General features: G+C 44.9%; 1 protein-coding gene across 3 annotated transcripts; it reads left to right on the plus strand.

Moving 5' to 3' along the window:
• Positions 1-1,693: 1,693 nt before the first annotated feature.
• On the plus strand, positions 1,694-25,682 carry LOC111855949 (V-type proton ATPase 116 kDa subunit a 1-like). 3 transcript variants are annotated; one of them, XM_023835477.2, is made up of 21 exons: positions 1,694-1,814; positions 3,005-3,175; positions 3,899-3,977; positions 4,092-4,189; positions 4,298-4,426; positions 5,995-6,101; positions 7,107-7,233; positions 7,512-7,594; positions 7,717-7,810; positions 9,763-9,975; positions 13,106-13,256; positions 13,729-13,868; positions 14,132-14,295; positions 14,403-14,493; positions 14,665-14,783; positions 14,900-15,110; positions 15,219-15,326; positions 15,469-15,576; positions 18,316-18,433; positions 20,851-21,019; positions 23,943-25,682. In XM_023835477.2, the coding sequence occupies exons 2-21, from the start codon at positions 3,059-3,061 to the stop codon at positions 24,034-24,036; spliced, it is 2,520 nt and encodes an 839-aa protein (XP_023691245.1). In that variant the 5' UTR covers positions 1,694-1,814; positions 3,005-3,058; the 3' UTR covers positions 24,037-25,682. The 3 variants fall into 3 exon arrangements, with proteins under 3 accessions (XP_023691245.1, XP_023691247.1, XP_023691246.1); XM_023835479.2 differs by having other exon boundaries at positions 6,019-6,101; XM_023835478.2 differs by lacking the exon at positions 1,694-1,814 and adding an exon at positions 2,339-2,525.
• Positions 25,683-26,224: the final 542 nt, after the last annotated feature.

Consider the following 26,224-nt stretch of genomic DNA (forward strand, 5'->3'; position numbering starts at 1 on the left):
TCCTTCCTTATCATGTCTAGGAACCTTTAATACTAAATATAACACTATATAATATATAACCCTTAGAACAGTGAATGACCTACATGAAAAAAGGAAATTTAAATTAATAAAACATATCCATAAGGCCCCAGAGTTACAGAAACATAAATCAAAAATCAGAATTAGCTCATATTAGAAACATTGCTATTCCAAAGGTACCTATTATTTGCTTATTGACATATTTAGCACCTTCACCTAACCGGATAAGTGAACTAATCAATATTAAGAATTGAAATTAAAAACATTAAAATTGCCTATAAAGCGACCAATAGAGAGTGGATTGAGTTGAATCAGGCGTCTCTGACTTCAGGGTTATCACATGCGAAACTAAAAACCGCTCTTGCTGTTGTTCAAATATAAAGGAAAATTACACCAAATCAATGCAGAATAATTGAGAGGCAGTCAAAAACCAGTTTGTCGAGCTAAAACAAATAAGATGCACAACACAGCGCATACTGCCACAGACAGGCTGCAAGTTTCTAATACAATGGGTGTCAGTTTTCAATACTTTATTGGGAAATGTGTTGTGTATTTACGTGAACAATATTTTACAATACAATTTGACAATGCATCAGTCTTATATATTGGTTTGACTTCTCACTCATTAGTTCTTGCTAAATATACCAACACTTCATTACAGCACAAGCGTGAGATTCTCCACCCAGACACCTCCCCGGAAAAAAATCTAACGTCAAGTAAGTGCAAAAGCTGAAAGCAAGAAGGCAAAACTCTCAAAGTTTCATTTTCTCCACAGAGCGTCGAGATCTCTGTCACATTGTGAGGCCCGCAGGACTCCTTCAATTAAATTATCTTTAATGAACTAAAATATCTTTAGTTGAAGCTCCACCATAGCTGTGAGAGGCTTGGTGTTGAATGCAGTTACATTGTCATGTGGTAAAATAATAGGTTTGACACCCCCCCCACAAAATAATAGTAATAATAATAATAGAAATATCTTATGTATATTATATATATATTACCAATAACACACTAAAATTACAATACTAAAATTACAAGTTTTAACCCCCTGCTGCAAAATGCTCCAGGACCTGGATATGGGCCTCGATCAATAGCTATTTAGGGCTGTTGCCAAAGCTCCATGCTGATCACGGTATCACCCTGTCCGCAGCATGTAGCATAAACACAGTGATCACATGTTCCACGACGTTGCGGGCTGGATGCATTGAACAGGTGTTTTCCCAAATTCAAGAAGATACACAATGAATAGGTGGCCCAGTGACACAAGATCCATATTGAGAGCAGGTTAGTTGATAAGAAGATAAGGCATCTAACACCAGCAAATAGTGCGGAGCATTCAGTGCTTAAGGCAGCTGGAAAATATGTGTGGGAATTCAGAAAGTAAATAAAAGAACCACGAGTAATATTTCATACTGTACCTGGTATATATGCTACCATTTTTACTTTAGAAATGTTTAGAAATAAAGGTCACAATTATTGCTGTGTTTATTAAACACTATCATATGGATCGTGCATTGTTTTTAGAGACAGTACTCCTGTAAACAACTTTATTATCGCAGTACATAATTCATCTAAAATTAAAAAGGGCTAAAAATGTTTTACTTAATTTCATTTTTTTGATGATCAGCCTTACGCAAGGGCAATGCCCACACATTCATAAAGCCGACCGGGCGGCGACGCCTTCGGTCACGTGTCATTGCGTGCTCTGACGTCACGTACGTAACAGCGAAGTCCGATCAGCTGATATTTGCCGTGAAACTGGGCAGCGCTGAAGTAATCGGAAAGATTCAATTACAGTAAGTTATTCTCATATTTTGACTTTGGGTGCTATACGTTAACTTAAATATTTTGCTTGACGTGTAAGTGGGTTATTCTTTAGCATTGTTCTGTTTTCGCTTTGTTTCTGTTTGAGTATAATTACAGGGATTTTGCGTTAGTGTGTGGCTTACTTTCCAGGCTAAATTAACTTTTTCCCAGACGGCTGGTTTCGCATATGGACACACAGGCTGTTAAATACTGCTTCTTTGTTGGCTAGTTAACATTAATCTCAATTATGTGATGCCGTATTTATCCCGCCGCCTGAGAATATCGGGAAGGAGATGGCTGTTAAATAAGACCGACCTTTCATTATAAACTTACAGGTTTCCCCAACTTTACAAAACAACTTTTAACGCCAAATTGTAGAGTTTTCATGCCCAACGAAACTTCACCCATTAGGCTGGTAGGTTCGCCTTTCTGAAAATAGCAGATGAGCCCTGGAGCTCTGGTGATAGTGTAAATATCGTCGGGTGCCCGTCTTTCGCCTGACATCCACTATCAACAACTTCGCTGCGAACTGCTAGCAGTTGCATTCATGCTTGACAGGAAGGGGCATTTTGTTTGTTGTGTTTCACTGTATATAGACGGCATTTGATAGCCAGAGTCCGCTTTTAACAGCACCACGCTGACGCAGTTCACTTGTTTTCTAAGCTGCTGTCACTAGCGAAAGCGGATACTGTCTTTAGCAGGTAAATACCAGCATTTTAAGAACTGAAAAGTATGTCGTGTTTCAGCGAATAACGTTAAAAGGCAGGGTTTTATGTATTTGTAAGACCTTTTTCCAGTCTTTAACAACGTCTGTTGACTGTTTTGGAGCTCACCCAAGGTTGTAATGTATACCTTTTCGTGGAGCTGGAATACTACCTTGACTAGTACGCAGAGTTACCTGGGTCAGCAGTTTAATCCTGTAACTCAGAGTCGTTTTAGGTGAACCTTGCACTCCAAGTTCCCTTTGTAAAGTTTTTCATTATTTCTCAGATCATCAAGGTTATGGTTTAAAATCCGTTCACAGCAGGTTCTGCTACTTCTCCCTGAAAACATTTCAATCAACTGACCTAATGAAATGCAAAATATCGAGCAAACTGATACATGTTGTGATGTATAATCCTGCAGTGCTGCTATACTAAACACTAAATTGTGGTGACTTTTTATTTTATTGTTCCTACAGTGATAAAGACGAGCGTTGCCATTTCACTGTAGCGTAGGTAATCCCTCGGCCGCCATGGGGGATGTCTTCCGAAGTGAGGAGATGACTTTGGCTCAAGTCTTCCTTCAATCAGAAGCTGCGTACTGCTGTGTCAGTGAGCTGGGAGAGCTAGGGATGGTCCAGTTTCGGGATGTGAGTTCTATACTTCAAAATGCTGTTTCATCTTTAGTCTGGTGGTCTAACCATTGTGGTAACAGTACCTTCTCTAAGAGAGGATGGTTTTCAACCACCCCTTCCACACAACCACCAATGAACGTTTTTAACCCCTCTACCTTTCTTGAAGACGGGATTCTTCTCTGTGTTTTCTTTGCATTAATAACTTCCCCAATACATGGATCTACTCGGACACTGTTTCCTAACTGTTGGCTGTGACCTAAAAGTGGGTCATAGGGTCATTTTCCTTGGTTTGCAGAGTGTGTGGTTAAAAAGCAGTATTTAAAAGAAATTTCTAATGTTAGGTTTATTTTGTGTGTTCATAGCACTATTGCGCTACTTTTACTGCACTATGTTCTATGTCGTTACTGCGTTTTTTAACACTTTTTTTTTGGGGGGGGGGGTGGTGGTGGTAAATTGGGCCTGAAATTCTAAACATGTGGGCTATGAATAAATGGCTGAGGAATAATGTGGGTCCTAATGTGCATGCAGTTGGGAACCATTTTACTAGGACAAATGTATTCTTCTGGATCTCTTATAAGACATTTACCATGTTGGGGGAAAAGTTACAAGATGGACACAAAGCAATTTATTTTCTCAATGACATACTAAACATATTGTGACATGGTAGTTTATTTTCATTTGTAAGAATTCCTATCAGATATTACTGTCTGAATCATTTTGTTTTGCTTTTGGCTGCAGCTGAACCCAGATGTGAATGTCTTCCAACGCAAGTTTGTTAATGAGGTGCGGCGCTGCGAGGAGATGGACCGCAAGCTGAGTGAGTCTCTCTTCTTTCAAAGCTGCAGTCTGACAACGAAGAAATTGATTTTTTTTTCTTTCGCTGCGAGTCTGTTTTCCTGAAAGACAAATTTTGCTTTTCATGTATGTGCAGGGTTTGTGGAGAAGGAGGTCAAGAAGGCTAACATTGCCATCGTAGACTCAGGAGAGAATCCAGAGGTCCCGTTCCCTAGAGATATGATTGACCTGGAGGTATTGCTGTGTTTCTGGCCACCTTTTTTGGATCATCTTTGACCCCCATCATTCTTGCCATTTCTCCTCATTTCGCTCGAGTGGCCATTGCCTGCCTCTCCTTGACAGGCCACCTACGAAAAGCTGGAGAATGAGCTGAAGGAGATCAACACCAACCAAGAAGCCCTGAAGAAAAACTTCCTAGAGCTTACTGAGCTGAAGCACATCTTGCGCCGCACACAGCAGTTTTTTGATGAGGTCAGGTCCCCCACCCATCAAACGGCCCATTGGACCACAGCTTGGTAGGATTGGATTTGTGGTCCAGTTTATTGGAGAGCACAGTTGGTCTGGTCCATCAGTCTGGGATTTGTTCAGGGGAGTGTTCAAATTAAGAAAACAGTATGCCAAGTATGGACTTTTGTTTCATATGCCAAACTTGTTCTTCGAGAGTTTTAAGTTTCAGATTCATATGCAGGGAATAGCGTGCTTTAAATAGCACCCAGACTTCCTTTAAGTGTCTGTCCATTGAGCTGATCATCTAGAACTAAAGGACCATGTGTACTTTTATTATAATAATAATTATTTTCGGACCCTCTTCAGCTGTACTTTAACTACCTTAAAAAGCATTGCTGAAAATTTTACCCCTACTTAATGTGCTTTTGAACGTGCGGCATGTTTGCTGAAATTGTGAGCTTTATTTTTAGGCTGGCAGCTTATTTAGTTCTCGGTAAGTGCACATAATAGAATTGTTGGTGACAGTTGCTTACTCATGTTACAGTTCTACTTTTTTCTTTTTTGGTGACAGATATGCAGTAATCAATAGTGCAATTAAGGCTTAAACGCAAAGCATGCATCTTGTTCTAAAATCTCTGGGTCTATTGTATTGGAGGAATATCAGACTGTGCATGCCTATTGAGAGAAATCATTTTAATGTGCATGAAATGCCGGTTAATTACATTAGTGATACGTGACGCACGGCCTGCTGATCCATTGGTTTTGCTAGGAGTAATTTCTTCTAAGCATATTTATCTCCAATTGCTGATTTGAGGGTGGCCTTGAGTAACTGCTGTGAATCACCCAATGATGTCTGTCCTTTTCCTAGCTGTAAAGAGCAGCAGTGTATTGCGGTCAATGCCAGCTTCACGACGCAGCCCTTGACGAAAGGCGGGGAAGGGAAAGTAGTGGTTAATGGCATGCGGCTCCTCCTTGCCCCAACTTCCCCTTCATCCACTCGTCTCCTATCCCTTGGGTCGCCATTTCTCTCTGTGCTCCTGCAAACTGCTCTCTAGTTCTCCTTGCATTCTATTCCACTTGCATGTTCCCCTGCATGTCTCTCTGCAGTGCAAAGTTGCTTCTTCATGCACTCTGGGGCCTGTCAAATATGTTGCATTGCTCCTTACAATACCTAAGCCCCATGGCTTTGACACGAGCTTTGCACGGATCATTGCTAACATTCTTTTATTTTGTGGGTACTGAGTAAACATCTGGTGCCGCCAGTGAAATGCATTAGCATTGTGCAGGCAAGGAGCTTGTTAACCTTTTGGTAGTACATCCTGGGATAAGGTGGGGCGATGCAACTGTGGAAGCTGCCAATCAGAGACCTCCTTTCCTCGGGTCTGCCGTCGGCTGATTGACAGGGATGGTTTGGACGTGCTGAAATGGCTCTCCCTATTTTCAATTTCATTTGTGTTTTGGCTCTTTAGGTTCTGTCATTCTCCCTGAACATCTTTAACCCCTCGTCTGCCCCCCCCCCTCCAATGTACTGTTACCTGCCGCATGCCACTAACGGGGGATGATTAGCTGTCTGGTTGGTTTTGTGAATTCAGGCTCAATTGCGTCATCATCAGCAGATGGAGGATCCCAGCCTGCTCGAGGAGTCGTCCACCTTGCTGGACCCAAATGAGGTTGGCCGGGTTGCGCCACTGAGGCTGGGGTGAGTCCTGCATCTTCTCCTTTTGGCTTCTAATACGGCAGCCCCTTTTAAATGAACACCTCTTTGCAGATTTGTTTTGAGTTCCTGCCTGACAGGTCACTCAGATCTATGTGTTGTGAGTGAGTGCCAGTAACGGGAGCTTTTAAAATGGGAAGTCAATATCTTCAACCTACTGGCAAAGTTAGCTTGACCTAAATAGTAGACGTTGTTGTGGCCATACTGGCTAGAACGTACTACCAGTATATCTGTCCCATGATCATTCGAGTCCGGTGATTAGCAGTGAGAGTGTAATGCTTTCCCCTACTTCGTTGTTTATAATTACAGCTCATATTATGAAACACTATAAATAACAGGAAGGCCTGCCGTTCCGAGAGAATTTGAACATGAAAACCCAGGTACCAGCTCAGAATGCCATCGTGACGCCTTGCGTTGGAGTTACTGGCTACAAACATGTTAATCATGTCAATGAAGTTGCTGCTTAGCTATGCTGGACGTGTACACAGGCCTGCCTCTTTTATTGAAGAGATAATGGGAGTGGCGGGGATGGTCTGCCCTGTAGAAGCATAGAGAGATGCCTTGGCTTTCCTGCTCAATGAAGTGAAATTCAGGTTTGAACGGATGGCACATCCGGTCTGCTCATGTTCTTGGCTTGATGCAGGTGCCCGATCTTGCCCTACTCGTCTTTGCGTCATCCTGGCAATCCGTAGAAGTATGTTTAGTAAACGAGCAGAATATAAGATTGGCTAATAGGAAGTGTGGCAATCTGTTTCACACATACTCCTATACTGATTTCCTGGTGTTTTTATTTATTTTTTTTGTTGATATCAGAGACTCATGAATACGACAGCAATAGTGCTGATCTCACTTGCTCCACCTTAAAACTAATTTGTAAGATCTGCAACCTGGTATTTTTCAGAAAACCATAGGGTTGGATATTCTGATCGCACCCTCGAGATGTTTCCGGGAGAGCTCCGAATTTAATAAGTATCTCCGTCACCCCTGCAGATTTGTGGCCGGAGTGATTGGCAGGGAGAGGATTCCCACCTTCGAGCGGATGTTGTGGAGGGTGTGCCGGGGAAATGTTTTCCTGAGGCAGGCGGATATCGAGGACCCCCTTGAGGACCCCGCCACGGTGAGTGGTGCCTGGCCGGCTCCGGAATCTGTCCCTCGTTATCCTTTCCCATGGGTATCTGAGGAACTGCCTTCCGAGTGGACTTCCCTGCATAATTAACAGCGGAAAGTTTGCCCACCGGTGCTAATGATAGCGTTCTCCGATTTCAGGCTCTAGTTTCATTTCTTTGAGCTTAGAACACCCTGGCTCCCTGACGGATGTGAACCGTTACGATATTAATCGCGTACGTGACTTTCTGAGCCGACTGAGCCGAGTGACCAAAACCGCTTCCTTTGCAGGGAGACCATGTCCACAAGTCGGTGTTCATCATCTTCTTCCAAGGTGACCAGCTGAAGAACAGGGTGAAGAAAATATGCGAGGGGTAATTCGGTCTTACACAGCTTTGATTTTTGTTCGATATTATTTTTTCCCCGATAATGATTTTCTAGGATGGCTCTACCCATAATCCATAGCGCCCGCGCTCCCCATCTCTCTACCTTCCAGATTCCGTGCATCGCTGTATCCCTGTCCCGAGACCCCCCAGGAGAGGAAGGAGATGGCTATTGGTGTCAACACTCGTATTGATGACCTTCAGATGGTGCGGATCTCTGTGACCGCAGTGTGGCAGCGTGTGTGCATGTCTGTGCAATAAGCCTTTAAACCCTGATAGATGTGTTTTTCTTATCGTTAGTCTTGCGATTCGTGCCAATGAGGTATCCCTGGCTTATCCAGACGCTGCCACCGGGACCAGATGGTTCAAAGAGGAAAGGCTGGGGTCTCAGGTGCAGCTCGTTGTAGCGTCTGAGCTACTTGTAGAGCCTTTCGTGCCATTTTGTTGGCAGCGCAACTGCGGAAGTTGGGGGTTGGAGTGAAACAGAATTTCGGATCGCTTGGGAAATTCTGCTACTATATATTGAATTGTAAAACTTCGAATTTCAACAATTCCAATGTGAGCAATAACTGCGATGGATGCCTTGTGTTCATGCTTTGGGCAAGGATAAAGTGAAGCGCTTTGAGACAATGTAATGTTGTGAAAATGCACTATGCAAATATAAAACCGTATCGAAATGGAATAGAAAACATGGACAGCTTGTTACATTTGGCAGAATATAAGGGTTTGCTGTTTCCATTTGTGCAGGCTTGCCTTTGCTGAGAGCGGAGGCAGGAGGCCACAATGTAACTACATTAGAGTAAATCTAGTAAGAGTGAAAGATTTCGCCAATAAGCCGGGTTTTTATACCTAATTAGGCTGGCCGGCAGATAATGCAATCAAGCCGATTTATGTAAACATTTGCGGTTGGTAGTGTGAAGTAGCCCAGGACCAATCACCCCCTCCTGCCCCCCCACAGTGCTGCAGTGCAAGGCTGGTTGAGAACTTAAAACAAGGTTGTCGGACACCTGTTGTTAACCTTCACAATTTAAAATGACATGCTTATGCTGTTCTGTGCCAGGCACCCTTTGAAGACTGTAATAGGGTGTGGGTGACTCTAATCTACCCTTGTCTTTGCCAGAGTGGGGGGGTGTTTGGGGGTGGGGGTGGCATGACGCTTCCCTTCAGTGACGCATCGTCGTTGCAGCAAACGGGGGGTTGGGGTCAGGGCTGTCTGCGCTCTCACGTTAAACACAGCTTGAGCTGCCTTTCAGATGCGCTGGCAGGTTGGATTAAAGGGAGGCTGCATGTGTCCTTCTTTTTTTTTTTTTTTTTTTTTGAGAACGACGAGTCCAGGAAACGGACCAGAACCACTTGAACAATGAGTCAGGGCTGTATGATGAGCGTTGGCATGCGAGGTATGGCGATTATTGACCGTATCGGGGTAGGAAAACGACTTTGCTTTGGGACTCTATACTTTGAGCACGGTTGGCCCCCGCAGAACACCCACCCACGCATGCCCCCGCCTGCATAGTGACCGTTCCGGCCTACGCCTCTTTCCATGCCAGAGGGCCTCTTAATGCCCGTGCAGTGAGTCATTGGCGGGCCATGCCTTGATTCTATGGGCCAGCCAGGCCTGTTGGAGTCCCACAGTCTGGATCAGTTGCAGCTGCACTTGATGTCCCTTTGTGGGGGAGGTGGGATCAAAGCCTCAGTGTGCTATTGGGGGGGGGGGGGTCTGTTAATCTGATCGTCCCCATGAAGGAGATGTGCCCAAATCGACAGGTTGGGCAATCGAGTAGGGTTACGGGGATACCGCGTAGGCATGACTGTGTGGGTGAGAGGGAACGCCTGGAGAAACAGTCACACTTTCCCATATGCTTAATCCCACTTCCTTCACGGAATGGAATCCTCTGATCCTGTATTGCACAGTAAATCCCATTATTGCTTTTTTAAACAGCCACACACGACCAAATGCAAGCTGGCATTTGCGGTGTCAATTCATAGATCTTGGCCAAAGTGTAGGGATGCAACTTAATACTGTTTGTTGGCTGTGTGTGTGTGGTGGGGGTGGGGGTGGGGGGAATTTAGTGTCGCACCCCGGGACCCTTGACGGACCGCCAACCTCTTCCCGTAGCTCCTGTCGCAATGCCGTGACCCCTCTGCTGCTTCTGTGTCAGGTGCTGAATCAAACGGAGGACCATCGCACGAGGGTCCTGCAAGCCGCCGCCAAGACGTTGAGAGTGTGGTTCATCAAGGTTAAGAAGATGAAGGCCATTTATCACACTCTCAACCTCTGCAACATCGACGTCACTCAGAAATGCCTCATCGCAGAGGTGTGGTGCCCCGTGTCAGACCTGGAAGCCATACAGTTTGCTCTGCGGAGGGGCACGGTAGGTCTGCCCGCCCTCATGTTTTCCACCCTATCTTTAGCTTTAATTGGGGAAGCAGTTATGAACTGCATTACTGCTAATGATTAGGGAATTGGATGCCAAAGCAGCAGTTTATATTTGGTTAACCAAGGTGATACCATATCCTTCATGAGGGGAACACTCACCCTGAATAGAAGTTCAGGAGAATCAGTCATGTGGATTCAAGATAATAAATTTATGAATAACTTAGTGACTCACTCTCGAGTTCCTGCACAGATCCCAGAGTATCGGTAGGCAGTGAAGGAAACCTGGGGTGAAGGTCTTTCCAGATGGTCAAAATGTGATCCTTACGAACGGACGTCTAACATGCCTTCTCGTCCTCATCAATGATAGACCGGGCTGAGCCATTTGCCAGCACTGACCTACATGTTATGTCTGTCTTAGTTAAACCTGTATATCTTGATCTTGTCCTTGAAGTAAATAATCCTAAATCAAGTGGAAAAGGGAAATATGGGAGAAGCCACCTGTATGTTGTCACAGAAATGACCCATGTCATGTTACCTTCATGTTATCTTGATTCATTTAGCAAGCATGCATTAATCCATCCACCCATCTTCTATCTGCTTAACCAGCACAGGGTTGCGAGATTAGCTTGGAGCCACGGGGCTCAGGGCAGGTGATTTAAAAAAATTTTTTTAGCAGACTTTTCTGCTCAGACTAACAGTGGCCGTGTACTTCAAATGAAATCGAGGGAGTCGACGTCGTTTTACCAGTATGAGTGGTGACCGCTGTTTCGATGATCTGCCTGTGTAGGGTCCCAGAACCTAACTTGTTTGTTCTGATTGGCTGACATAATGTGATGTCGTGGGATTGGTCAGCAGGACTAGTTATGCAGTTACCAGTATGTTTTGCACTACACCGTGCGTATCTGTAAATACTATAAATTAATATATTTGTTTGTGTATTTATGTAAATGGTGTAACCGTGTTTGCTGTGGAATGTGTGTGTTCCATTAGCGTGTACTCGTGAGAGTCGTTAGCGTGTACTCGTGAGAGTCGTATGAACTGTTGGCTTCTCTGTCTGTCCCGCCTCTAGAATTAGACCAAATAATTTTTAGTAATGAGAGTAACTTCCATTTTAAAACCGCTGTCATCTTCTTTATTAAAAGGCCGTCTCTTTGTGCTCTGTCCGTGGGTCTGCCGCATTGCAAACGTTATCCGCCCTCTAGTGTTGTGGCATGACACAGAACAAACAAGGTGGAGTCGTTTGAGAGCGTGACAGATTGCTCTAACAGACATGTTCGTTTCTGTTTTGTCCGGCATGATACTCGGCCTGCCTTCAATCACATATGAGACATCACTTGCCCGTCACCTATTAATGTATGCAATATTTTCTTAGTTATAATGCCGAAAATGTGCAATATTTTCATATTTTTTGTGAAACTGAATCACACTTATTTTAAACGCCTCCTTTTTTGTAGTTTTTATTTTGTTTACATTTTTATTCTTGAAACTCCTTTTATATTCAATTTTATATTCTTTTTACTTATGTTCTGTTTATTTGCTTTCTATAGTTTTATTTTATATTCTGTTCATCCTATTTTGTTTGGACAGTCTCTCAATTTTGTTGTACCTTGTGCAATTCATTCATTAACTTGAAGGCAAAATTTTTTTTAATGATTTTTAAAAAGGTTTAAAAAGCAAAATATTTGTAGGTAAGTTAGTATCTGTATCTCAAGGCTTTTCACGGGCTTCCCCCTTTAATAATTAGGTGTGCATGTGACTGTGAGGCGTAGTAAATCCGCAGAGACGACAGCCAGTGAGGAAGCCCAATTCCTCAGCTTGCTTCAAGACCATAATGCACTTTTCTTCCTGGATTCTCCCAGGCTGAAGTCAAAAGTCCATGGGGCATGAACTGCTAGGCACTTGTGTTTTAATCTGTCGGCACGAGGGTGGAGAGAGCAGGATGAAGGCCTGAACTGTCAGCTGTTACACTGTGTCGACAGCAGGATGCGTGAGTGTGGTGTCTCTGAGGGAGACTCTGCTGTCACTTCTCCGCTGTCCCTGTCCCTACAGTGTTTCCCCCCAGGTTTACAGCTTTGGGGGGCGTGGCGGGCGGCAGACGGACAGGATTCATGGTGTTCATGTGTTTCTCTTAATGACGGCAGTCAATATAACAACTGAACTAAACATCAGAACATTTCTTTTTATGACAATTATCCGTCAATTAGGTGGACATATTTTCCGACACGCGCTCTCTGTCCGCTGGTGGGAGTGTGCTCACCTGTGTGTGCGCGCACGTGTCTGTGCACGCACATTGGGGCGGAACTCCGCCACGTGCGATACAGAGAGCAGAGGAGGATTGTAAACGCGCGACCGTGTAGAGACAAACATGACAAGCTGTTGTGTAAATAACATAACATAAGGCTATTTAGATAATAAAAGGACAATGTATAGACCTGTTCTATAGGAAAGGTAACCTTAAATGACTTCTATTGTGATCTGGTGCTATATAGAAAGTAAAATTAAATAAAATTAACTTGACCTTCAAGGGGGGGGTGGGAGGTGCCCCCTTTATATAATGGTAGGGGAGACACTGCAGTATAATGTATACTTGCCAAAGAAATGTTCAGGCAGTCTGTAAATGGCAGATTTCTTAAATGTCGAGTAGTGTCTTGACATGTCTGAATATTTTTTTGACCCTGAACATAAAGTTGCCCGCAAAAAGGGAACTTAAAATTTAAAAAAAAAAAAAAACTGATTTTTGCAAACGTTACGCTGAGCTGCAAGAGAAATTCTAACGTGAGAAGTCTTTTTAGTTTTCTTTTTAATGTTGTAAGTTAAGTTCGTTGAGTTGTTGAGGAAAAACAAGCTGTGGTATGTATGGTCTGAACCAGTACTGGTGATGAGTCTCTTATCTGCAACGAGCACGAGCAGTCCGTTGCGATAGCGTTCATCTCGAGGCAGGAAAGGCGTCGTCTGCAGAGCAGTGGACGCGAGACATCAGGCGTCTGTGGTTTGTGTTTCCGCAATACGGAGGCGTGCAGCTGTTTGGTGTGGAGCTGTTTGTGTACTGGGTCCGAACCAAAGAGTAGATAGGTGTGGTGTGACTTCTTTTTTTTTTATTTTTAAATCTTGTTTCGTTTTGGCAGGAAAGAAGCGGTTCCACCGTGCCCTCCATTCTCAACAGGATGCAGACTAAGCAGACCCCACCCACGTACAACAAGACCAACAAGTTCACCTCCGGCTTTCAGAATATCGTGGATGCCTATGGGATGGGGACGTACCGCGAGATGAACCCTGGTGCTGATTTACTCCTTCATACGTGACACTTTCCCCCCCTTGAGTTATGCTACACACACACACCTTACTTTTACAGTTGCCTGAGCCACACCTTTTCAGCTACAGCCTGAAACAGTGAGATTCTTCAATGAATGTTATACGCACCTCCTTCTTTTCTCTTAGCTCTTACGCGCTCCTACAGTAATTGTTACTATGAGAAAAGTCACCTGACATGTGGCTTTGGGGTCAATTTGACCCCCAGGGTAGGTGTGAGAATCTCGAACAAACTATTGACTAATTCCACTCTCTCGCCTCCAGCAAAAAACTCTTCAGTGCAATTAACAATGGAGAGTACTGGCAGATATGACAAATTTTATACATTTGCTTATAAGCATGTTCTGAAATGACTCAAGTCTAAATGCTAGTGTCTGCAGGGGCCTTGCTCATCTGTCTGCCTTCCACGAACGACCGTTCTCCTATTTTCTCTCGACAGCCCCTTACACCATCATCACTTTCCCATTCCTTTTTGCTGTCATGTTTGGGGACCTGGGACATGGCTTGCTTATGACCCTTGGCGCCCTCTACCTGGTCTTGAGAGAAACACGGATCCTCTCGCAGAAGATTGACAATGAGGTGTGGAAGGATGCAACCGTTGGAGCTTTAGACCCCTCAACTTTGTGTATCGAAAGGGGGACGTTCTAGAACCTTTGAGTTCAACCAGGCATCAAAGATATATGTAAACGTGGAATTACTCTGGATCACTTAATAGGAAGCAAAGAACCCAGAATAATTCATTCTCTGTTGCATATAAGAATATGGCTTGAAATATTAATAACGTCTGGTGGGAGATCGAGGGTTATGTTGCCCTTGCTAATTCCTCTTCATTTACTGTGTAGATGTTCAATATGATCTTCTCTGGCCGCTACATCATCCTTCTAATGGGGATCTTCTCCATCTACACGGGCACCATCTACAATGACTGCTTCTCCAAGACGTTAAATACGTTCGGCTCAGCCTGGAGTGTCCGGCCGATGTTTGGCGAGAATGGGACGAACTGGACGTGCGTCAACCGTTTCCTCCATTCTGGCCGGACGTTTCTTATCTTGCCCCAGAGTAACAATGGTGTAAATGGTGCTAACGCTAAGATTTGAACATTGCACTTTTCAGATTCCATACACTTCAAGGCAATAAGCTGCTGCAGCTGGATCCTGCAGTACCAGGAGTGTTCACTGGACCTTACCCTATTGGTATTGACCCGGTAATTATAATTTTGTCACTAGGCCCTCCTAGGAGTCGCATTCCTGCCATATTGACATGCTAAGTCATTGTGATCATTTTGTGTTTTTTTTATTTCTTTTCTTTTGTTTAATGCTATGGTTGTGGAATTTTGGATTTAAACAAATCTTGTGTGTGCAACTGTGCTACACAGATTTGGAATCTTTCCAGCAACAAGCTGACTTTCTTGAACTCCTTTAAAATGAAGATGTCTGTCATTCTGGGGATCATCCACATGATGTTCGGCGTCACCCTCAGCGTGTTCAACCACATGTAGGCCGTCGGGCTTAAACGGCCACCCCATCTCATGTCATCTCGCATCACAGTGCTGTCTTTTCATGCCTGTATCCTTTTTGGAATTTTTTGCCGAGTCTTCTCTGGTTTTGCAGGTACTTCAAGAAGCCCCTGAACATTTTCTTGAGCTTCATCCCCGAGATTGTATTTATGGGATGCCTTTTTGGGTACCTAGTTCTCCTCATCTTCTACAAGTGGATCGCCTATGATGTGACCACCTCTAAAGATGCTCCCAGCCTGCTCATCGCTTTCATCAACATGTTCCTGTTCAACTACAGTGACCCTGCAAGGCTGTACACAGGACAGGTGATTTTTCCCTCGATGGCTTGCACTTGTAGCCCTGCCCCATCACAGTTTGGGGTTCTGTGTTTTTTTTTTCCAACATCTGATATAACTTTTGTTTTGCCTTTGTAGATGGTCATCCAGTGTATGTTGGTGGTCATAGCCGTTCTGTGTGTTCCCTGCATGCTGATAGTAAAACCATTTATTCTCCGGCGTCAGTACTTATGGAAGAAGCGCCTGGTAAGTTTGAATGTACTCCGTGTCTGAACAAATTTATATTATGTAATCAAACGGTGCTTAGGCATCAAGCATAAAGATTAAAGAGCCTTGCTGAGTGTGTAGGATCGTTAGCAGAGACAAGCGACTCTATCGCACCCAACAGGGGACACAGAACTTTGGCGGGATCCGGGTTGGCAATGGGCCGACAGACGACGAGGCTGGCATCATCGAGCATGACCAGCTTTCTGAGCACTCCGAGGATGAAGAGGAGGTGAGAATAAGCTGCCCCGAGTCTCTTCCCGTGCACATCCCGAGTCTCTTCCCGTGCACATCCCGAGTCTCTTCCCGTGCACATCCCGAGTCTTTTCCCGTGCACATCCCGAGTCTATTTCACTTTCTGACTCACATTAAACATTTCAGCCTGGTGAGAAACTTCCAGCCCTCCCTTGCTTCCCTAACAGTGTCTTTGGCAGCGTTATTTGCATGAACACTGATTGCCCGTTCTGCTCTTTCACTGAAATTGGCTTATCCATGCTTAAGAACCAGCAGTGACAGACTCTGGGAGGCTTAGCAGTTTGGGAAAGAGAATGATGTGACCTAGCAGTGGACTAGTCATTTTATACCCTTCTATTTCAAGGAGTAAATGAAATCAAAGTAGTAGACTCTCTCTGGGTCTCTTACTGCCGAAATGCAGAACAAACCAAGACCTCCATTTAAGCATACAAGTTGCTATTTTTCAGGTACTAAACATACTGAGCTAGGATTACTTTAAATTATTCAGTCATTGCTAGAGGCTTCAACCGTGGCAGTTGTGAATTGGCTCGAGTTTCAAAAGCCTGGCAGGCAGAATTCTAGCAAAGGGCTCTTTTGGTAGGGGGGGGTGGCATCCCACTCCTAACTGAAAACACCTTCCTCTCGGAGGCCATAGCTCTGGTGGTCATCGAACCCCCGTAAGATACAATGGGGGCGAGTGCTAATACAGAGCCTCTTGCTATTTTCTGCTTCATTCTGATCTTTCTTCCTCTTGATCTTTCTCTTCCTACGTAGTTTCTGGGTGAAAGTATGAAATGGTCCATCTGTTCATCTCTCTGGATGAGAGGGTCTGCTGTGTAAAGCCTGTCATTAAATAGCTGCAAGCCAAACCTAGCAAATTATTATTTTGCGTTTCCGCTATGGAGCTCAGCTGTTCTGTTTTTGTGTCAGGGCTTGTGGTGAGTGAATTGTAGTGTATCTGTGAGTGTGTCTATGGTTTTGATGTTGGAATTATCCTTGTGAACCTGTTGCCTTCTTCCTTATTATGCCTAAGTAACCTTGACCTGGTATTCCTTGTTTATTTTACTGCGCTTGGAAAAACCAAGACAATTCCAGGATCATTGAACATTGGCCTCATCTTGTCTGCGTGATAGTGTGGTTGGTACAACACACACCTTCCCGTTGCTGTGGAGACACAAGCGCAGTTCTGGGTGCACTGTGGTTCTGGGAATTCCTCGTGGTGGGGGGGGGTGAGCTATAAAGTGTGATGAGACGGGGGCTATTCCAGGTCCTTGGAGTCCGGCCTGCTAAAGCTGCAAAGTGTGTCGGCTTATCTCCTCCTGGTCATTGTGTCCATGACCTATCAAGCGGGAATAGAGAGTCCCTATTGAATTTAATTTCCACATCTCCACTACATTTGTTCCTGTAAACAGAAGAATCTTTTAAGAATGATTGCCGAATTATTATATTGGGGTAAATAATCAGTGCAGCTTGTTGCTGTTTACAAACCTGATGGCAAGTGAACTGTGATATCATAAGCGCCTCAGACTTGGAGAAGGCATTGTCTGTCAGCTCTGGCAGAACTGACTGGAAGGGAACTAAACGACATCACCCGCGTTCATGTTTCCCTTTAGGGGAAACTGAGATCAAATGAATGTCATAATAATTTCAAAGACACAAAGGGCTGTACAGGGCTAATGGAAACACTGGGAGCTGCAGGGAACTGGATGCATGAGGTCAGATGGCATTAGGCTATTGAGAAAAATATTCGCGTGCGTGCGTGCGTGTGTGTGCGTGCGTGCATGTGTGCTTCAGTCAGCGGGTGACCATGACAGAACAGAACATGCCTGCTGCTGCATAAATACCTTGTTGTCATTTGTTTTTTTTTGTTTGTTTTTTTTTCATTACTAATAATTAATTGCTTTCTTCACCCTGCAACTAACTGAAAACTAACCCGTAACAGGCAGAGGAAGTGGTAAGAGACCGCTGCATGTTTACATGCACGTTTTGTCTGTCTGTGTATGTCTGTCTGTGTCTGTCTGTCTGCGTTTGGCTGTCTGTCTGCGCTTCTGCCTGCATGGCTCTGCCTGCTCAGATGGGTTAGGGTGCACGTGTGGTGTTGAACACTCTGGGTGGCCCGTGGCTGAATCCACTTTCCCTGGTATTGGTGACAGTCTGGCATTGGTGCGGCAGTCATTACGGGTAATGCCGTAACAGTCGGTTTGGTCGAGGTCTGTACTCCTGTCAGCTGAAGCCAATGCGTCAGCACTATAATGGCATGGAGTTTTTCACCTGTATCGCTGGCATATTTCTACCTGTTTTGTGTCTTCGGATCTGTTATATGTCAGCTTGATACATGGTGAAATAATGTGTCACATTTCTGTATCAGGACGCTTCAGTCTCCCCTCAATCAAACCCCCTGTCCCCAGGTTGGACCTTGAAGGGGCTGCAGTAACATCTCGGCCATAGTATTTTCGTTTCTTCATTCGTCAAAAGATAATTTGTACCTTCATGGTTAGATATGCCAAGTCGTGGCTGCCTTGTATGCTTTTTAGATTGTAAATGACACCAATGACTTTGTCCAGTAAAATTATGCTGAGAATTCCTGTCTGAAGAATAGGTTTACACCTTTACTAATTCCTTTAACAAACCATCAATTGACATGACCCTAGTGGTAACTGCGCTTTTGGGGGAGCAGTCCTTCAAGCTAGAAGAGCGATATCGATTCTGCCCTGATCCCAATCCCTTGTCTCTGCAGTTCGACTTCGCTGATGTGCTCATCACCCACGCCATCCACACTATAGAGTACTGCCTGGGCTGCATCTCCAACACGGCCTCCTACCTGCGACTTTGGGCCCTCAGCCTGGCCCATGCGCGTGAGTCCTGCCCGACCACAGTGCAGAAATATGCTGCACACTTGCAGCTCCGCAGATCGTCAGCGAGCGCTCTCTTAGTCCTTACGCCCGCAGTTTTACATTTCAATAGGAGTGAGACGTTAGCTGTAGCCTCGGAGCATTTGCTCCCTTCTGTATTGAGATGCATTTGATCTTCTCAATGGCTGCTGTCTGTGGCCATATCTATATAATGCTTGGTAGGAACTCCTTAGATGCTTATCATTGCCTTGTCACTGTGGATGTTAGTGTCAGACAGGCATAAATAAAATGCAGACGCCTCAGGGTGGGAGAAGCTTCCTGTTTGGGTTCCCTATATGCAAAGGAGACAAACCCAGACTTACACATCAACATGCATTTAATACCTTTTCTGAGAGTGAAATCCCTGCACAGGATCCCCAGGATTTTCATCCTTGTTCCTCCGGCCTGCAGTCTTACAGAGCCATTCACCCCCATTCTCCCTTATCTTGTGCGAAGACATTTCCCTGATAGTTTCTGACACCCTACAGGCATTTACTCGGGTTAAAACAACATCATCTAACTGGATATAATGTTATACATATTATACATACATCATCTTCTTACTGGATATAATGTTATACACATATTCGTCGATTTAAAGGCTATAAGGATTACATGTTCTTACCCTATACTGAATCAGTTACGTGATTCATTACCACCAAGTCTAGACATATCATATTACCTATGTTCTCTAATCCAACAAAGCAAGAGTTAATCTTCCATTCGATACTCTGTTCTACATAGACTAGGGGCTGCGTGAGCCTCCCAGCCAGGAGAGTAACCCAAGGTCATGCTAGCATACCAGGATACACTGTCGCCATCATCTGCAGCCCTCGGAACTGTTTGTGTGGCATATACTTGCAATACATAGTCACATTTACAGTGAACAAGGCCTAGGGCATTGATGGGAATCCCACAAGGCCTAGGGCATTGACGGCGATCCCTCAAGGCCTAGGGCATTGACGGCGATCCCACTAGGCCTAGGGCATTGACGGCGATCCCACTAGGCCTAGGGCATTGACGGCGATCCCACTAGGCCTAGGGCATTGACGGCGATCCCACTAGGCCTAGGGCATTGACGGCGATCCCACTAGGCCTAGGGCATTGACGGCGATCCCTCAAGGCCTAGGGCATTGACGGCGATCCCTCAAGGCCTAGGGCATTGACGGCGATCCCACTAGGCCTAGGGCATTGACGGCGATCCGACTAGGCCTAGGGCATTGACGGCGATCCCACTAGGCCTAGGGCATTGACGGCGATCCCACTAGGCCTAGGGCATTGACGGGGATCCCACAAGGCCTAGCGCATTGACGGGGGATCCCACAAGGCCTAGCGCATTGACGGGGATCCCACAAGGCCTAGCGCATTGACGGGGATCCCACAAGGCCTAGGGCATTGACGGGGATCCCACTAGGCCTAGGGCATTGACGGGGATCCCACTAGGCCTAGGGCATTGACGGCGATCCCACTAGGCCTAGGGCATTGACGGCGATCCCACTAGGCCTAGGGCATTGACGGCGATCCCACTAGGCCTAGGGCATTGACGGCGATCCCACTAAGCCTAGGGCATTGACGGGGATCCCACAAGGCCTAGGGCGTTGACGCCGATCCCACTAGGCCTAGGGCGTTGACGCCGATCCCACTAGGCCTAGGGCGTTGACGGCGATCCCACTAGGCCTAGGGCGTTGACGGCGATCCCACAAGGCCTAGGGCGTTGACGGGGATCCCACAAGGCCTAGGGCGTTGACGGCGATCCCACAAGGCCTAGGGCGTTGACGGCGATCCCTCAAGGCCTAGGGCGTTGACGGCGATCCCTCAAGGCCTAGGGCGTTGACGGCGATCCCTCAAGGCCTAGGGCGTTGACGGCGATCCCTCAAGGCCTAGGGCGTTGACTGCGATCCCACAAGGCCTAGGGCGTTGACTGCGATCCCACTAGGCCTAGGGCGTTGACTGCGATCCCACTAGGCCTAGGGCGTTGACGGCGATCCCACTAGGCCTAGGGCGTTGACGGCGATCCCACTAGGCCTAGGGCGTTGACGGCGATCCCACTAGGCCTAGGGCGTTGACGGCGATCCCACTAGGCCTAGGGCGTTGACGGCGATCCCACTAGGCCTAGGGCGTTGACGGCGATCCCACTAGGCCTAGGGCGTTGACGGCGATCCCACTAGGCCTAGGGCGTTGACGGCGATCCCACTAGGCCTAGGGCGTTGACGGCGATCCCACTAGGCCTAGGGCGTTGACGGGGATCCCTCTAGGCCTAGGGCGTTGACGGGGATCCCACTAGGCCTAGGGCGTTGACGGGGATCCCTCAATGAGGGACACCTCCTTGGTGAGAGTGAAAGACCCTGACCACGACCTTGTTTTTTCTTCGTGGTGTGCAGAGCTGGCTGAGGTCCTGTGGTCCATGGTGATGCGTATGGGCTTCTCGCGCAGTTACGTGGGAGTCGTTCTGCTGTTCTTCCTGTTCTGCTTCTTCGCCACACTCACCGTATTCATCCTGCTGATCATGGAGGGCCTTTCGGCATTCCTGCACGCGCTCCGTCTTCACTGGTGAGTTGATTCTGCCTGCGAGCCTCCTACTGGGGAGTGAGATGGTACTGAGACTGTTTGAATTGCATTGTGGGAAAAGTGAGGGAGAAGTCGTGTCAGAAAGGATTGGGCAGAGCTGACCGCGTCCTTGTAGCAGCTAGATTCTAAGGAACTGGGAGGATTTGAAGGGGAGGTGGTTATCTCTCTCAATTAATATATAATGTACATAATTATGTCCTATACCTTTATACAACTGGCAGCAGTGTTTACACGTGCATCACCACAAACACCAGTAATGCCAGGATGTCACTAGCTGATTTGTTTTTCAGCTCCATTATTAGACCACCATCGTATATGCGGTCCGTTGTTGACAAAAACATCATTATGCGGCACCTGGCTGTATTGGAATTTCAGGCCTTATTGGTGCAGTGCATTGAGAAACAAATTCTTGGGCTTTAAGATCTGTTCTGACAGTCTGTTGTTGCTATGGGGTGCTGGGGAATGGTGTCTGGAAGCTGTGACTGAAGCGTTCTTTGTGGCCCTGCTAAGAATATTTTCTTAGAACTTTTGTGGAAGGTAAGTGCGTTATAAATAACCTACATTGTGGTCTCTTGCACCACCACTTGGCTTCATGAAAAATATGCAATAGTATTAGTTAAGTACTGTAAACATTGGGGGAAGATATATTAACGTTTCAAAATATTTCCGTTGCCAGTAAGTCATTAAAATCCTCCAATATCCGTAATTAATGTTCATTCCAAAGACACTATGCTTCACATCTTTTAGCAATATTTGTTTTTGGATTTTTGGAAAATTATCAAAAATCGCATTAATGGCTTAATGATCAAAAACGGTAAGATGGATATCAAAGTAGAGCAAATCATCAGCATTTTTGTCACAGGCTTTTCTCTAGGACTCTCTAAATATGGCTTTGATGAATGGATACGGTTCCACTTCGTGAGAAAATGATTACGATTTTATTTTGCGATGTCTGCTGTCATACCTGTTTAAAGGAGTCTCACGTCTGTGCCTCATGTCAGTCTGAAGAGCTCAGACTCGTCTCGTCTCGTGTGTTGGCATCTGGTATACTTTAACCATGACAAGGTTTTGGCGTGAACCTAAGGTGCATCTGTACCACCGCAGACAAGAATCTACCGAACCACCCAAGGGCTCAATTACAGATTTTCTGTACTGGAGCCTAATCTCATTAGTGAGCCACACCAAATGCAACAAGCCAACGAATGTCATCGAAACAAAGAAAGTACAGTGGTACCTCGACCCACGAACAGTCCTGTTCACAAAGAAATCGGGTAACGAACCAGATGTTCGAAAATTTTTTGTACCGGTTCGCGAACCGTGTTTCAGGATCCATTGAAAGCAGCTCAAAGAACTTCCGAAAACACGAAGAAGTGTACAGTATGCCCAAGAATGGTTGTGGAAGGTATAGTATGTCTTTACTATATCTCTTCAGAGGTCGAATATCGGGGAGAGGGAGAGGGAGAGAGAGCATTCTGTTATAGCGGTACCTTTCAGTGATTGATAAACATGTTTGTGGTGGTTTTTAACAGTCACATATCTTTAAGGTTATTTTAATTTAAGTCTATATTCTTGGTCACAGAAAAAAAAAAATTCTGTGTTCCTGAGGTTTGAACGAATTATTTGCATTTACATTATTTTAAATGGGAAAAATTGAGTACTCGAACGAATTAAGTTTGTGAGCCGAGGTATGACTGAATATAAACTGAACTGAGCCCCTTAACCAATGTAAATATGGGAAAAGGATAATAACTGGAACAGCCCCTACAGTCTGTGAGGAGTCTTACGCTGTGGACACACATCTGCTCTGACTCGGCGAGAGAGCGGATTGGCTGTGCGTAGTGCAGAGAAGGTCGATCTTAACGTCCGTCCCTCATTAGGCCCCATTGGTGGTAGTAATAATGAACGGTGAGAGAGCGCCCAAAAATACAGAATACATCCAATGATGAGAGTCCCAGATGTCCAGGCAAAGAAGTCTCCTCATGCAGATCTTTGAGACCTTCCAGGAAGGTCCTTTGTGCCCCTTTTTGTGTGGGACTGTGGTTTATAGGTAAAACCCTTACTATTGGTCACTGCTGCCGTGTTGTTCTAGGGTCAGCTTCAGTATTAATGCCTTGACATCTGAAATAGCGACAATGAAATAAAATCCACTTTATACATAGCTACTCATTTGACCGCATGACTACTGTTATTAATGGCACTTCCCATTATGGCTGGAGTGGACTTGGTTTCGTTCAGAGAATAACGAGATTGGCTCTGCTTTCAGTGCCCAGCGTTTTTATACCTGCTGCATTAATTGATGTTTTATACCTACTATAGTACAGGGGTCTCCAACTCCGGTCCTGGAGGGCTAACGTCCAGCAGGTTTTCTATCATACCCGGCTTCTGAGGAGCCACACCTGTTGTAAGGTAAATACCAGGAGCAGGTGTGGCTCATCAGAAGCCAAGTAGGATAGAAAACCTGCTGGACGGTAGCCCTCCAGGACCGGAGAAGGAGACCCTTGTACTATAGAAACAGCCTTAGGTGGTATCGACAGGGACGTCTTGGGTCTCCTAACGACGACAAGCGGTTTGTATTTTCCCCCCCAAAGTGTGATTTCTGATAAGTAGGTTCAGCCGATTGAGAAACGGTGACGAACTCGGTAACGTAAGATATTTAGAGCATTGATTGGTAAAAGCTGTATGTATAGGGCAAGTGGTTAAGAGGAATCTGAAATTCATCTAAAGCCAGTAACTTTCTCCAGATTCTTCCCAATGGTTCCCAACAAGCTAATTTACTACATAATCTTCTGGAAGTTTCAATGAACCATAGTTTCCCTACTGAAGCTCGCCAGTGCTGATTGTCCGACGTTTCAGCTTTCTGAACTTCACTCCTAACCAGGTTTGAACTTTCTCCTCATTTCTGCAGGGTTGAATTTCAGAACAAGTTCTATGCAGGACAGGGGTTCAAGTTTGTTCCATTCTCCTTCGACAGCATCCTGCAAGGAAGATTCGATGATTAAATAAAGCACAGCTGTCACTGCCTTGTAAATCACGTGTCACCCCCGCCCTTCCAGGAATCTCCCCCCTGTTTAGTGTAGTCATGCTCTAGTCTCTGACCAACATCTGCTACAGGACTGGGAGGTAGATTTTGTGTGTGATTCATTTTTATTGTTTTTTTTTTTTTTTGCCATGACTGAATTTCTATGTCTTTACAAGCGACGTATTTCTGTGATCATCGAAGGTTTTCAGAATAAGCATTAAAGTATATTTTATAACTTAACTTTTATAAACAAATATTTAATATTAATCTTTGCAAGTAACACGAATCATTTTAAAATCTACTGCGGGGGGTGGAACAAGTGATCCAGCCTGTTCAAATAAGCTGTTTCTCTCCACTATCACTTTAAAAATAGAAAATGTCCATTATAAACTGAACTGAACTAGAAAGAAAAGATTTGTTATATAATGATATGAGACAGGCATTGTGTCATGGATCCTTAAACTTTTGCATGGACAAAAAGGGTAATGCCTATTGTTTCTAACTTAATTTACATAATCTACACAATTCATTTTTGTAGTAGGAAAAATAGTTCTAGTGAATCCTGCCTCTGAAATCTTTCTATGCATAATTTCAGTTACCATTGCACTTAGGATTCTGTCTCCTGTTGTGTGTGGCCAGTTGCATCCCCTTTCTCGGCTCCCTTGCCACCCATTTTGCTCCCCCTCCCCCCCCCCCCCCCCGGATGAGTTCCATTCGCTTCGAGAAGACTTGCTGTTCAAAGGGAAGATGCATAAAATGGACTAAATGCTGCCAGAGGCTCAGTAAATTGAGCATGCATTTTATTGCTAGTGGTTGTTACGAAAATGCTCCATGCAGTTGCTGAGAAATATTCTCTGGAGATCTTGCATGGGCCATTAAGCTTGGGAAGATTGCCGCTGCTAGAACAAGGCATTGATTCAAAGGGCAGGCTGAGGTGTATTGCACCTTTATCAAATCTAATTATAACGGATCTGCATGGTCTCATTCAGCAGGAGATTGCTGATGTTGCACCACCAGGGGGCAGTGTTGAGTAACTGTGACCTGATTGATGTCTGTTGGTTGCCAGTTATGTCATATATTGTTTTGCAAAAATATAAAACATAAGCTGCTACATTCCAGAAAAACAGAACATTTTCCTCCGCAGTAAGATGAAAACTGAAGGGCACTACACGGCCAGAAGGACACTATTTCATAGTCACCTTAATTCACCAAATTCATATTTATATCCTGCAGAAATATAACTTATAAAGTAGATTCTACTTGGTTTGTCCTGGAACTCATTTCTCCAGTGTCAAACACAGAATTCCCAAACATATCTGTTGGAGTGACCTAAAAATATTTACCTGTTTGTCACATTTGATCTGCAAGTGGTTGTGAAGAGTAGAGTTGTGTGCGGTTTTCATTGACTTAGTTGTTTTTGTTCACTCTATGTTGATTTTTATTTCTGTTAAGGACTTGGGCAGAACGATGTGAAGGGGTGGAGATTTTGGAAATGATGGGTGGACCTTTATTGGTGCAAATTGCTGGGTGTGAGCAATCCGTGTTGTCCAATATGTTGCGTGAGGTGTACATTTTACATTGGGACATGTTTGTGCATTGAAATGATTAAAAAGATGGGAAAGAGGATGGCTGGTCAAGTGCCTTTTTGTGTATGGAAGCAAGTTCAATATTTGACATCCCCAGTTGTGTGTGTACACAGTGTTGCATGCACAACGATGGAAAGGACCATGTACCACAGAGTGGTGCTGAATAGAAGTCATCCACTATACTGGCCCTCAGGGTAGTAGCTAATCTTGGCGGCCGTGAAGAATCATTCTTCACTATATTAAATATTGTAAATGTTACAACCCTTTTACCGTGGAACGCATCTGACCATCACAGCAAATCTGCATTTGAAAACCTTCTGCCTTTTAACCCCCCCAAATATACTATGCCTGCACAGTTCATGATACACTGATGCATGTTGGAATTTGGGTAATACTGCCGCTTACGTTACGTTCAGCATATTCTAAAAATACAATTGAATTGTTGATTTCCAAACGCAACACGATATAATCAACGTTTACTTCACCAGAAAAACCCATTGTTAAAACAACAGAGTATGGTGGGTCTTGCTCAGAGACAGCATCTCTACAGGAACATCCCAGTTCTTTGCTCTGTATAGTTCG

The sequence above is a fragment of the Paramormyrops kingsleyae genome, chromosome 22 (assembly GCF_048594095.1).
Source record: "Paramormyrops kingsleyae isolate MSU_618 chromosome 22, PKINGS_0.4, whole genome shotgun sequence".
NCBI lineage: Eukaryota > Metazoa > Chordata > Actinopteri > Osteoglossiformes > Mormyridae > Paramormyrops > Paramormyrops kingsleyae.

Coding starts and splice junctions, on each gene's coding strand:
- LOC111855949 (XM_023835477.2), top strand. CDS start 3,059: ATGGGGGATGTCTTCCGAAGTGAGGAGATGACTTTGGCTCAAGTCTTC. Junction 3,176..3,898: donor GGATGGTCCAGTTTCGGGAT/GTGAGTTCTATA, acceptor TTTTGGCTGCAG/CTGAACCCAGATGTGAATGT. Junction 15,111..15,218: donor CAAGGCTGTACACAGGACAG/GTGATTTTTCCC, acceptor TTGCCTTTGTAG/ATGGTCATCCAGTGTATGTT.